Below are 14870 nucleotides of genomic sequence, written 5' to 3' on the forward strand. Positions count from 1 at the left end.
CTGGCAATTTCCCTGAATGAGAAGTTGTAACATTACCTGAGAAATTCTATTTTGATGCAATGTGTGAACAATACACATCAGTTTCCGTAAGGGTTAAACAAGTAGGGTGACAGCATTTAATTAAATGTAAATTTATATTTAATATAAACTCAGCAAAAGAAGAAACGTCCCTTTTTCAGGTCACTGTATTCTAAAGATAATTTTGTAAAAATCCAAATAACTTTACAGATCTTTATTGTAAAGGGTTTAAACAATGTTTTCCATGCTTGTTCAATGAACCATAAACAATGAATGAACATGCACCTGTGGAACGGTCATTAAGACACTAACAGCTTACAGACGGTAGGCAATTAAGGTCACAGTTATAAAAATTAGGACACTAAAGAGACCTTTCTACTGACTCTGAAAAACACCAAAAGAAAGATGCCCAGGGTCCTTGCTCATCTGCATGAATGTGCCTTAGGCATGCTGCATGGAGGCATGAGGACTGCAGATGTGGCCAGGGCAATAAATTGCAATGTCTGTACTGTGAGACACCTAAGACAGCGCAACAGGGAGACAGGAAGGACAGCTGATCATCCTCGCAGTGGCAGACGACATGTAACAACACCTGCACAGGATCGGTACATCCGAATATCACACCTGCGGGACAGGTACAGAATGGCAACAACAACTGACCGAGTTACACCAGGAACGCACAATCCCTCCATCAGTGCTCAGACTGTCCGCAATAGGCTGAGAGAGGCTGAATTGTGGGCTTGTCAGCCTGTTGTAAGGCAGGTCCTTACCAGACATCACTGGCAACAACGTTGCCTATGGGCACAAACACACCTTTGCTGGACCAGACAGGACTGGCAAAAAGTGCTCTTCACTGATGAGTCGCAGTTTTGTGATGGTCGGACTCGCGTTTATCGTGGAAGGAATAAGCGTTACACCGAGGCCTGTACTCTGGAGTGGGATAGATTTGGAGGGTCCATCATGGTCTGAGGCGGTGTGTGTCAGCATCATCGGACTGAGCTTGTTGTCATTGCAGGCAAACTCAATGCTGTGCGTTACAGGGAAGGCATCCTCCTCCCTTCCTGCAGGCTCATCCTGACATGACCCTCCAGCATGACAATGCCACCAGCCATACTGTTCGTTCTGTGCATAATTTCCTGCAAGACAGGAATGTCAGTGTTCTGCCATGGCCAGCGAAGAGGTCGGATCTCAATCCCATTGCGCACATCTGGGACCTGTTGGATCGGAGGGTGAGGGCTAGGGCCATTCCCCCCAGAAATGTCCGGGAACTTGCAAGTGCCTTGGTGGAAAAGTGGGGTAACATCCCGCAGCAAAAACTGGCAAATCTGGTGCAGTCCATGAGGAGGAGATGCACTCCATGCAGAATGTGCATGTCTTCCCTTAAAGGGAAAAGGTGATTTGGAAAACAGTGTGGTCATTAATTCAGTATCAATTAAATGCATTTGTACATTGCCTTTAATAATACATACTGGTTTATAGTTGCTTTACAGAGAACATTGAACTTTTGTGTACAATGTTTATAATCTATGTCCAAATAAATATGTTTATTTGTATTGCATGCAGTTCTTTATAGTACAGTTTCTTGTGTGGCTGCTAATACATCATTATTTCCTACACAAGAACAATAAATTCAATCTATCAACAGGTTCAGTTGTTCAGTCAACACTAAAACATTTCATGTAGGTTATAGCATTTAGATATGGAGATTATGTATGTAAACTAACAATTATAAAGCTAGACTGAGTTTACAAACACAGTCATCTCCCACAAAATAATTGTGTTTTATCCGAAAAACTGCAGCACGACAGTATCATCACCTGAGTCCTGTAATACACGAGCATCCTGCTATCTGGACCTCCCCTGTTTCTGCAGTATGTACATAAGCTCGGTACAACAAACTCTTTAGGTTCTGACTAGACTCAATATATGCTTTAAAATAAACATAATTATCTACAGTTCTCAAAACATGTCCAACTTTACAGCTGTGAAGTCGCTAATAGGCTACATAGCTTTTCAGGTTAGTCTGCTCAGGTTCTTCCATCGATAGATAAAGACTCAACAAAATAACTAAAATGCTTCTATTTGCGATATTTGGCCATCATCCTGAAATCCATAATCATTAACAGATAGGTGAGCAAGAACAATATTGCCTCTCTATAATTCTGTGATCATTTGTTCTCAAGTTTCTATCATTTTTAATGCTGCTTTAGTACATAACGATTGTTTATGCTTAACCGGAAGTTCCGCCCACATCGCCTGCAAAGCGTCATGGGACTCAAGAATATTGTGGATATGAAATATGTCAACACAGAAAAAAAAACTGATCTTCATGCTATTTTATGGGGTCTTTAACATCTCAAAATTTCACAGATCACCTTACAACTGGTTTCAGATCAGCACAGAAAAGCAACATTAAGCCAGACCTGAATGATGGCATTATTTGTGTGATCTCATGACCCGAGCTGATCTTTCAGGCAATAAACTTCTGCAGACAGCCTGGAAGTGTGTGGTTGCGTGTGAGTGCCGTGAGTGAGGGGCATGTTGATATTGAGCGTACTGGACCGTTTGCCCTCTTCTGCTAAAGCAAATGCAGTACAGATGCTGTGTGCTGTTGACTGTAATGGTGTGTGGATGGATTTTTGCTCTCAGCATAAAGTTATGGTACCCCATGAATCTTTCTTATTCAAACTCTTTCAGGCCGACAGGCGGAGGGAAGTACTGTCTCGGAGAGAGGAAACGCTACAGATCGTGCAACACTGATGTGAGTTACAAGTCTTTTTCTCTCTTTGTTTGTCATAGCTTATTACCCTCATGTCATTCAAAACTCGTAAGACTGTCTTTCTTATGCATAACACAAACGGAGATGTTTTAATTAATATTGCGGTCTGTCTTTTCAATACAATAGCTGTTGATAATGACTCACTTTAAAGATTAAAAAGGACAGAAATATTTTACAAAAGTAGTCCATGTAGATCGTGCATCACATTCCGAGTATTCTGAAGTCATATGATAAGTTTTGTTGTGAAACAACTTGAAGTTTAGAAGAAGAAAAGCCTATTCATAGTGATATGCATGAGAACTTGCATTGTTTTAGTGCTAAATGGTTTAAGTTCTCATAGCGCTCATGAACAACAGACATCAAGATTTTCACTGAAAAATTACTTAATTTTTGGGGTGTTTGTCACCAAAAGCTATCGTATGGCATCAGACTTGAATAATGACGCATGAGTCGCAGGGACTACTTTCATCCTTGTTTATCCCTTTTCAAGCTTTAAAGTGAGTCACTACTGTCATTGTTTTGAAAAGACGAACCGAGATATTCATTAAAATATCTAATGTTGTGTTCCACATAAGAATAATATGGGTTTAAAATGACAAGAGGGTGAGTAAATATAACAGATTTCTTTTACTATCGGTAAAAGAACTATCGGTTATCGGCAAAAATATATAAGGATAGTTGCTGATTTGAAATTGAAGTAAAATCCATTATCGGTCGACCTCTAGAACAAACATCAATAAACCTAATTATAGAATCAACATGAAACAGCAGCAATCCTTTTTACTTCCACAGTGTAACTAATTTAATTGATTGGTTTGTTAAAATTGGATATTATATACCAGAAAGGAGACAGGTAGTTGGAGGGAAGGAGTTTAAAAAATAAGAGGGCTTGGTGATGTCAGCTGTAAAGGTTTGTCGTTCAGAAGCGGAGCAATTTACAAAGAACGTGTACCAATGAATTGTGTATGACCACTTGGTATGTGTATAAAGCAAGTAAATAAGGTCAATTTTGATTTCCTGTTGACTTTAACAACTTTTGTAACACTTAGAAGCACTCAGTCTTAGACATGCAATCCAATAAAATCGCAAAAATGCTGTCCTTTGTTGAACAAACATTTTTGAAAAGTTAAAGATTTACATTTGCCCTCACCCTCTTTTCGAGGTGGCCTTTTTTCTCGAGCTAGTTAGGGGTGTTAAGCCCATTCCACCACAGATCTTAAATAACACTTCAGCACAAGCAACGAATGTGTATTTTGGAAAACAAACAGCATCCCCAAGCACTATTTCATCCTTCAAAAGGTGCGTCGTCCAACACAAATGTGTTGTGTATATGGACTATTGAAGACATCCAATCAGATTCAAGGAGCTTTAGTCAGCAGCACATAGTTGGATCGGAGCTTATAAAACAATGACCCAGCACACATGTAATGTAATTAGTTCTATGGCCTATTGTAATCCAAACGAAGCTTTTCAAGGGGACAACCAAGGGGTGAAGACTGCTCTCTGGTGCGTTTATGTGGGGCATTCCAACGTCTGAATTTATTATGGCTATGGCTTTGAATTTATTAAATCATTGAGGATATGGCCCCCCTGTGGCCCTGGTTCCTGCTGCGGCCATTGTTTAGTACCAAGCAAAGGTCTGCGATCATTTGTTGTACTTTTCAGAACAATGAGCTAATCCGCACCCCTTCGCTCAATGCTGACTCCACTAGTGGCTTTCTGTGATCCAACAATTTACATGCTGACTAGGGTTAACATTAATGCCTTAATGGAAAGAGAGTTAAAAATTTAAGTTTAATTGGATTTAGGGAGACAACAAAATTGTGGAATTTATGGAATAGTTAGTCCAAAAAATTCAAATTCTATCATTATTTACTCACGCTCATTTTACAAACTTGTGTGCTATTATTTTTTCTGTTGTTATTCTTAGACCAAATTAATCAAAAGTTATATGCATATTTATTTATTTATTTTTTACAATTTTGATAAATATCTTTAAACCTTCTGGGCATGATACTAACGACACATATCAAGTTTTGTGGCGATATGCCAAAGCATTAGTAAAATGCATAATTTTCAGAAAAATGGCAGTATGGCCGACCATAGAGGAATTGAAAAGAAAAATTTAATTTAATTTTAGTCCAAATTATTCAAAAGTAATACACAAAAAAATAAATATTTCTGTTGTTTTGTTTTTTTTACCAGTATGTGGCGCTGTCACCAAACTGCTCAGGTAGCATCAGGACATGGTGGTAATGAAATAATGAATAAAGTTTTGATTTAATACTTTGAAACGTTTCAATTATACTGCCTTCGCTAAATTTGTTGATGTATTATGTTTGATATTTCAAAAATGTGTAACTCAATTTTGACCAGAACTGTCTCAAAATTATTTGAACCAAATTTGGACATGATCCAATGATCGCTCCAGACAAGTTAGAAATTGAAAATGGCGGAAAATCAGGATCGTAAGTGAGGACCTATTGGTGGTGCTAGACTGTTTGAGATAGAGACCCCAAATTTGCCACCAGGAATGTTGAGACTCTCCACTATCAATGTGCCAAAGTTCTCAACTTTTTACCATTCGGTTCAATAGGTTTCCATAGACTCCCATCTATGAAGAATAATAAAAATAAGAAAAACATTAACCCTGTAAAGCCTGACATTAAATAATTGTCCGAAAATTCTATTTTTTATTTTTTATTTTTACATTAAACTGTTTTTAGTACCATTAGACAAAATATAAAAAGAAATAGTAAAAATAAATAAATAAATAAAACATTTAATGTATATTATTTGATACATTAGGCTTTAAATGTCATTATCCTCCTGATGCCCAAAAATAAATTTTTGTATTGGACATTTGTTATAAAAGTTTTTCTTAGCCCATACATGCTACAGTGATAAATCTTGGGGTATTATTAGAGGACTCCCTGGGCTTTTCAGAGATACCAAATGTTTGAGAGATTGGCCATGGCAACTTCCTCTCCTTGGTCTATAAATATGGACTGAAATGTATCACAGTCCAGTTCAGTATATCATATACAATATTAATATTCTTTGTATTTTTTTTTTTGATAATCATATGTATTTTATGCACCAAACACTATAGTATATTGATATTTATAAAAGAGAAATTGCAAAACGTTTTTCACTGGGTCTCAGGAACTTATAGTCTGTGATTTAATTTTTTTTTATTGTGAGCATGAATGGAATGTAATGGTGATTGACAGATATACCTCAAAAGCCTATTGTATCATATTTGATACATGTAATTTCAACATGCTTTTTCAATAAAATAATATACTACATTTTAACCAAGCATAAGTTGCTTATATTCAGCAAATACTCATTTTAAAATATCAGTAACAATATAATCATTACTGTCAATTTTACTTTATTAAAATAAGTTGTCATTTATCCCAATAAGAGTAATTTTTTGCGGAAGCCACCACCATTTTAAATAGATCGATATAAACGTTGAAACCACTTTTTTCACAAATAACCACTAGATGGTGCCATAAACATCCGAAATGTACATGCCATACGTTTTTTGCGTTTCAGCTTAAACAGAGAGTGAGACAGGAGCCATCAAATGTGTCATATTTGATACATCTGGCGTTATAGGGTGAACAAATAGGTGCCTGATACAAATTTTGGGATGTCCCATTAAGCACTGTTGGTTCAGTTATCACAAAATTCAAACTACATTAAACCTCTAAGAAATTGAATAGAAAAGGTTGTTCCTCAAACTCACAAGGAGACATATGAGGAAAGCCACAGAGAGGACAATAGCTGAGTTTCCATCCAGCTATTTGTATGCGCATTTTGAAATTGTGCATAAGAAATCCTGAGTGGAAACACTTTATATGCAAATAAACTGTCAAAATTTGCTTAAAACTGAATACTCTAGGCAGAGGTGGATTTTCTAGAGTTCCGCATTAGCCAAAAAAATGTGCATTAAGGTGATTGAAATAGTTTATTTGCATAACGATGATGTGTTTTGACCATTTGTGCAATAGCTTGATGTGACTAGCCCAACGAAAGGTCCGAACTTAGCACACAATTCCTCAAACATAACCCTGGACATTCGGAAGCTGGTCATCAAAGTGAGTCTTCACAATCCGCCTCCGGTATGCTGGCGGCATATAGGCATCGCAGCCATTTCAGCCCTCATTATATTAGATATTACACTTATTCTGTGACATCTCATGGCAGCATTTAATACAATGATGTACAGTTGCTCCAGACCTGCAAATAAAACTCTCCCTGAAGCAAAGAGGCCATTCAGCTGCTCTGCCGTGTCAAGGCGGCTCCCTCAAGATAATGCACGTGATGTAGTGGATGGAAACGTGCAACGATTCACATGTTCTTTATTTTCATTTTTACAAATGCTTTTAAAAATGCCAAACATTTTAATGGAAACCCAGCTAATGATAACTAATGGATTTGCAGATTTCTGCAGCAGAGAACAAAGCAAAGCCCATGCACAACACTGGCCAGTGTGGGATTGTGGTACAAAAATAGCCATTACCCAAAAAGAACCTTGTGAAAGTATGTGGAGTTTGGCAGAAAGTGTTTAACCCAGTTGCAATGCAGGAAAAGATCTTATGGTCGAATGAGACCAGCAAAGCATTTTAGCCAAAATTAAATGTGATATGTCTGGCGCAAACACATCACTGCCCACACCTCAAAAACAGCTTACCTACAGCCAGCTGTAGCAGTGCTAACACCATACTGCATGCTTTGCATCAACAAGGACTCTGCAAACTGTTAAAACAGAATGTGGAGGAATGGTGCAAAATACCCAGAAATCCTACAAGAGAACTTGTTTTATTGTGCTAAAACCTGAAGTTAATCTTCCAGAAGGACAATAATCCATAACATAATGTCAAATCATTATTGGAATATTCTTTAGTGCTCCAATCGAATCTCATCTCCATCCAATTAAAAATATGTAAGAATTGTGACGTTTTGGTATCGTGAAGACCGTAGTGTTGAGTATTTGGTGTTAGTCATTGTATTGCTTCTACAGTTCTTTGGCACCAATTAATTTATTGTCTGATCGCAGCCTTGTCCAGCAGGATCACGTGACTTCAGGGAGAAGCAGTGTGCCGATTTTGATAACATGCCTTTCCGTGGGAAGTACTACAACTGGAAGCCATACACTGGAGGTACGTTCCCAGCCCAAGGCATACAGAACGTTTGACTACAGAGGGAGCCACTCTGTCCCACAGCCTTACCAAAGTCTGTACTCCAGTCAGAGTATACATACTGGCTTGCTGTGTGTACCCTGCTAACGCCAACACTGTGAAAATGTCTTTGATGGTCTGAAAATTCTCGAAATTCCAAAGAACTATGTATTGGAAAGGTCTGTGTGTGTTGGACTATGTATGTACACAGGTTGAATTTGCAAATCACATAGTATGAAAGTGTAAGCTATCAAACCAAGAACCATTACACCCTGCTGAAAAGACCAGCTTAGACCAGCATAAATTTCAATGCTGGTTCACACTGGTTTGGTGTAGGGATGATTTCCAAAATCAACTAATCGGATGGTTTCCTAAACGGCTAGCGGACCAATCATTCTTAAGTGAGCCTTGTATAGTTAGGCTGGTTTTGGTTCACCTGACCCTGATCACAGGTATTTTTTGGGGGCCGTTTACACAAGACATGTTCTTTCATTCAAAAACAGCTGGACTGAGTGCAAGAGAATAGAACAGATTTTAGGGGTCTCAAAGCTGAAGTATGTAACTTTCTCAGTGTTAAATTACTTTCTCCTATGCTCCTATCCCAGCTTAATATGCAGAGACAACTATAGGCCCGTTTCATATCCAGACAGTATCTGGATATTCGTTTAGCTGGATTGCATTTACACCTTGTAGTCAAATGCATCTCCATTGTGATCGGATAGAGATCCAATCAAAGTTACACACACAAAATGGAAAATGGGACTTGTATATTTCAGAGACTGTGGTAATTGAAAATAGTCTTTTAGCAAATTTTAAAAACATTGATGGTTAATTAAAATGCTTTCCAGCACTTTGACAGTCAGGGTTTTTCCTTCATTGAGCATTTTTTGGTGTCTGCCAGAGCTGAATTTCGGGTCGCCGAAGCAGATGTAATTATATTCATCTTCCGTTCAGCGCTTTGTAAGTGCTAAATATGTTTCTTAACTGAAACGCGCAAGTAAAGCCTGGTTTCACGTTTGTCACGCGAGCCACATAGTGATTAGAAAACAGTAGACAGATGCAAGCAAGTGGAGATTTGAGGACAGAGGCGAGATATTCCAAGTGTATTCCAATGGGATAAGTCATGGGATATTGTTTCCGATTGTAAGACTATGTTTTTCACATTGCAATGGCAGAATAAACAGAATAAGGCAAGAACCCGCAAGATTGCACTTTAACATTGGATGACTGTAGCATAACCTCATTACATAATTAAGTACTTACGTAGTTGTATCCAGATAATGAAAGCACATTTGCATTTACACCTTATTTGAATGTGGTCAGAATCCATCCCTAACCATCTCCAAATGTGGTTTCAGTGATCCGATCCGATCACAATGTGTCTTGGGTGCATTTTCACCATTCATTTATTGTGGTCAAGTGTAATCCGATTGCAATCCGTTCACCGAACGCACCGCTACACAATGGCCAAAGACATCCATCTGAATGTAATTGGCTATAGCGGCTGTGCAACTTTTCCAAGAGGGTTTTACTTTGCAAATTGTACAAGACCTTATGTAAAGCATGCTGTCAGCTTGTTAATTAAAACACTGCCACTAAACCTATAAGCTGACCCCAAAGTTGACCCCAATAATCAACTGGTTGGTTGTTGGGCGACTAGTTGATTGGTCGACCATTGCGATCCATCCCTATTTTGGTGCTGATCTAGCTGGTGGATCAGAACAGCAATGCTGTTCACCTGTACAACTTAGTTGATAAAGGTGGTTGACCAGCATGGTCTTTCTGGTGAAGCTGGTTGACCAGTGAAGTCTTGGTAGTTTAGTTAATTAAGAAGCCTGTTAGGTACACCAGGGGCCATATTGCAGTTTACGACAACAGCGGGTGGGCAGAAGTCTCCGGATGAATGTTTAACTGTTAACTTTTAGATGAAGTCGTTTACTTGCTATAATGGTTGGATATGCATCTGATAGTGTTCAGGGTCAGAAATTAATGGTGGCTTGGGGCAAAAAAGCCACTGAAAAATGACCACTGAATTTTAAAATATAGGATTTTTTTTATTTATAACATCTGATTTAGTTACAAATGCATACATCACGATCTTCATTTGAATTTTCGCTGAACATTATTTGTAGCATGTCGTCCATTGTGCAGATGTTGCCGAATCAGAGGCGGATTCTTGCACCAACGACCCGTGCTCCTGCGCTAAATTCCTTGGCCATTTACTCCTCTCATTGAAAATAAACTGTCCCAGTGAGGAACACTGTCGCACCCTGTGTTATACTGCCCTGCTCATCGGCCTATCTCACTTATCTTGCTACAGTCTCTGTCTGAAAAGCCTCCTCACCTGCTAGAGGCCAAAAGTCCAGGAAAGATAGATGTTATATCAGTTAATCAGGTATGAGAAATCACAAAAGATAATGAACCCAAATGCTGCAATTTACTTAAAAATAATATTAATATGTTAACTAATCTGGATATGTTAAATAACCCTAATATTATACAGCACATTAACCACTTTTACTGTGTGAATCATATATTTAACTAAACACTGTGTGAAATATTATTTTTGACTTGATTCAATTGGCACAAAGAATTTGAGAACAGTTTTGTTAAATAAGCTCCTCATTCCAAATCTGGAGAAATGCTGTCATTTCTTCCTCTGTGTCTTTGCATTGAATTAGTTTTGTTGGCTATGTTTACTTAATACGTTTTGTATTTTTAAATCACAGTCTCATTGTTTGCTGTGCATAGACCTACTATTGTAGTATTACGGTTCAATTGCATAGTCCATTGAGGCTGTAGATTGTAAAATAAAAATAAAGTGTCTTCAGTTAAACTCATATCAGCCATATCATGGCAAGTGATATATCAGTTATAAATGTTTAAAAGTATAACATAATATCAACATGAAAATAGCACGATTTGACTCCAAGTGATCAAATTGTGCGGTAGCTCAACTGATAAGAGTGGACTTGCAATGCAATGGACTGTGATACAAGTCCTGAAGAGCACGCGAGTTGATACGAGAGTTGAAAGTGCCATAGAAGCACCACAAAATGTCATAGTTGCCTTTGTAATTGCATTTTTCATGTCACCTAGGTTTAGGTTTATGACATAGGATAGAGATGTTGGTAAACAGATGAATTCCTTATGTTTCCCAGATAAATGTAGTTCGGATTTTCTTCTGTAAAACGAATTTGTGACAAATCCTAACCTGATACTAACTCTCTGTAATACGGCCCCAGTACACCAGCATCCAATACACAACTGTGGCGGTGGGGACATGGTCAAGCGTTCGTCTGGAAAGATAGAAAGCGGTAAGGGTGCACTCTTGAGCGCTATAATGTTTAACACCTGTTTCTGATTGCAGTAAGCACTGGGGAGAGTGATAAAAAGAGGGAGAGCTACCCATACGCACCCAGAGATGTTCCGCTGAAAAGCGAGTTTTTGAGTTTGGAATATAAATATACCTTTTTGAATCCCACTTCCTCCTTCCATAAGATACAAACTTTGTTACAACAGCATACACAGGTGACCTTTCTTTGGGGGGTGGCCCCTACTTTTGCTTTCAATGGTTCAGTCTGTAACACATTTTTAGACTGTTTTGAAAACAAAAAAACTAAAAACTATATTAGAAAAGCCCAAAGGAAGGGTGTATTTCTTGTTTACAAGGAAATGGCCAGAAATCATTGGACAAAGAAAAAGTGTAGAAGATTGAGAGTAATTTCCAAAACATGCCTGCCCTGTAATAACCATCATAATTACTAATTGTTTGGCTCTGAAAACTCAATGCGGAGATGAACTTCACTTGTAAAGACTGCGATAGCTTTTGCCGATGGCTGCATGATTTTTGTTGGCAGTCCTGTTAATCTCTCCCCATGTCTGTGTAATAATGATGTCAGGCAGAACGTTCTGATTCCACTATGAGTAATGCCTCTCTTGTACTCGAGAGTTTTGACTGGATTCATAATATCAACAAAGGCATAAAAGAAAACCTTGGGCCCCGTCTGAGAGCCCTGGCTCGAGACAGTTGCAAGAAAAGCAGTCTGCGAAGCACTTATCAATGCCCTGGTGAGGCGAGAGGATGATTCTGTTATGTATAGATGTTGGGTTTATTACATGGCATAAATCGTGGGGTGTGAAGGAGTCTTGAGGACCCTTGGACCCATCCATAACCTGATAAAAAGTCAAAGTGGTTTTCATGTGACAGTGACATCAATTCATTGATGATAAACTTGGCCTGTTTCTCAGGTGGAGTGAAGCCCTGTGCTCTGAACTGTCTTGCTGAGGGTTACAACTTCTACACCGAGCGTTCTCCCGCAGTGATCGATGGCACGCGCTGCCAGGCGGACTCTCTCGACATATGCATCAACGGAGAGTGCAAAGTAAGTCTCCAGCCCAAATCTGACTTGCTTAAAGCTGCAATTTCGAAAACTCCAATCTTCCATTGGTTGAACAAACTGATAGTCCCGCCCCAAACTCACGGCAAAATCAAAAAAATTACATGCATCAGCATTAAGAAAACGGTTTGGACAAGTTTCCTGTTGGCATATAACTGTGTCATGATACTATACACCCTGTTGGCATATACTGTTTATGTTTGCTAAATGCATTGTCTTGTCATTCTTGATCATATAAAGGAATAGCTAACCCAAAAAGAAAATCCAGTCATTTTTTGCTCACCCTCATGTTATTCCCATAATGCTGCTATTTTTTTCCTGGAACACAAAAAGAGAAATGTTTTAAGAATCGTTGTGCAGCTCTTGCCATACAATGACAGTTCATGGTGACCACATCTGTCGAACTCCAAAAAGACACAAAAAAATAATGGTGCATCACTTTTGTTTAACATTCACGCCAGTGATATTCAGATTGTAGCTCGACTACACAAAAACCTGGTGTAGCTGGATTATAACTGCGCACATAAACATACTGAGTGGCCATTTTTAAATCTGGACATGGACGCAGGTTTCTTTGTAGTTTTATGGTGTTTTTATCCTTTTTTTTGGCTTTTTGTTCTAGCCTGACAGCCATGGTCACTATGAACTGTTGTTGTATAACAAGAGTAGAAAAGCAATAAAAAATAAAATAAAAAATGAGAATACCGTAAGTAAATAACAGAATTACATTTTTTTGACAAACTATTTTTTAAAGTGATAATTCACCCAAAAATGAAAATTCTCTCATCATTTACTCACCCTCATGCAATCCCAGATGTTTATGACTTTCTTTCTTCTGAAAAAATATCTCAGCAGATCAAGATATCTATAACAGATCAAGATTTAAATCCTTTTTTTTTTACTATAAATCTAAACTTTCACTTTCTTATTAATTTGTTTTTGGCGATTCACATTCTTCATGCATATTGCCACCTACTGGGCAGGGAGGAGAATTTATAGTAAAAAAGGACTTAAATATTGATCTGTTTCTCACCCACACCTATCATATCACTTCTGGAGATATTGATTGAACCATTGGAGTCATATGGGTTATTCTTTTATGCTGCCTTTATGTCCTTTATGGCTCTACTGGTCTATACAATGCAAGTAAATGGTGCTCCAAAGGACATAAAGGCAGCATAAAAGTAATTCATATGACTCCAGTGGTTAAATCTATACGTTATATTCAGAAGCGATACAATAAGTGTGGGTGAGAAACAGATCAATATTTAAGTCCTTTTTTACAATAAATTCTACTCACTGCCCAGTAGGTGGCTATATGTATGAAGAATGTGAATCACCAAAAACAAATGAAGAGAAATGTGAAAGTGGAGATTTATAGTAAAAAAAAAAAAAACATCCTTAAAAGAAGACAAATTTACTTGAGAAGCAGAATGACAAGATATTAAATCTTTCTTTTATTAGAGAAATCTTACAAAATTTAGTGGGGACTATTTTTAAAACAAGAAAAAACTAATTGCCAAAGAGGTAAGAAAAATAGTATTTTCCCTTTGAATCAAGTTTTTTTCATTCTTACCCCAATGGCAAACAGTTTTTTCTTGTTATAAGACTAAACTTTACCAATATTGTCAGATTTATCTGAAAACAAGACAAAATAGCTTGTTATTCGCTTCTCAGGTAAATGTACTGTATCTTGTTAAAGTATGTTTAGATATTTCTACTGGAAACAAAACAATATATAGAATATAGTATTCATTCAGGACTCTTGGCATATTACTATCAGCATACTATGATCCGGGGCGCATTAATCCTAATTTCACATACTATATAGTACGAAATGTAGTTGAAATAGGATGAAGCCAACCCATCATATTTTTCCTCAGATTTCTATTTATCATGCAGGACTTGTGGCCAAAATTGTTGCATTATTTTTGTTTATCCGACACCAACAATCTCAGACTAACAGAACTACAGCAATCCTAAACACAGAACAATGAAGCCTAAATAAAGGCTGCTGACCCGCTTATCTGGACACCACAGTTCTCAATCTGATTCGAAAGGCCTATATTGGTTAGAAAGGCCTGTAAAAGCCAGTCGAGGACAATATTACAATGTTATTTAACAAACCATATTGACATATTTGTGCAATGGTCTTTACATTTTAGTGTTAAAATGGACTCAGAAGGAGAGATTTTGAAAACTTTATAGTATAAATTTAGTCTGGTTTGGTATTTGTGAGTCTCAAACATAGCTGTCACAATCCTTGATTTATATGTTTTAAGATACTATTTTAATTGATCCCCAAGGCTTTCCTCTTTGATCTAATCTGAAAAGATTAAATATGCACAATGCTCTTTTAAACCCAAAGGAATCAATCAGTACTGCGCCCAACAATCTCTCATCGGCTTTTGGAAGAGACCCTTAAATTCAATAATAATACAAGTAAAGGCATGTGAATGGTGTTTAATGGGGAATATCCAA

At 37.7% G+C, this 14870-nt stretch overlaps 1 protein-coding gene across 1 annotated transcript in view; it reads left to right on the forward strand.

The window, feature by feature from the left end:
- Positions 1-14870, forward strand: part of LOC127432336 (A disintegrin and metalloproteinase with thrombospondin motifs 6-like) — a 139197-nt gene that overhangs the window by 78375 nt on the left and 45952 nt on the right. The window contains exons 13-15 of the mRNA XM_051683260.1: positions 2716-2779; positions 7869-7971; positions 12241-12374. Of these exons, the coding sequence (XP_051539220.1) occupies positions 2716-2779; positions 7869-7971; positions 12241-12374 (301 nt within the window). The remainder of the gene's footprint in view (positions 1-2715; positions 2780-7868; positions 7972-12240; positions 12375-14870) is intronic.

The sequence above is a fragment of the Myxocyprinus asiaticus genome, chromosome 42 (genome assembly GCF_019703515.2).
Source record: "Myxocyprinus asiaticus isolate MX2 ecotype Aquarium Trade chromosome 42, UBuf_Myxa_2, whole genome shotgun sequence".
In the NCBI taxonomy this organism is placed as follows: domain Eukaryota; kingdom Metazoa; phylum Chordata; class Actinopteri; order Cypriniformes; family Catostomidae; genus Myxocyprinus; species Myxocyprinus asiaticus.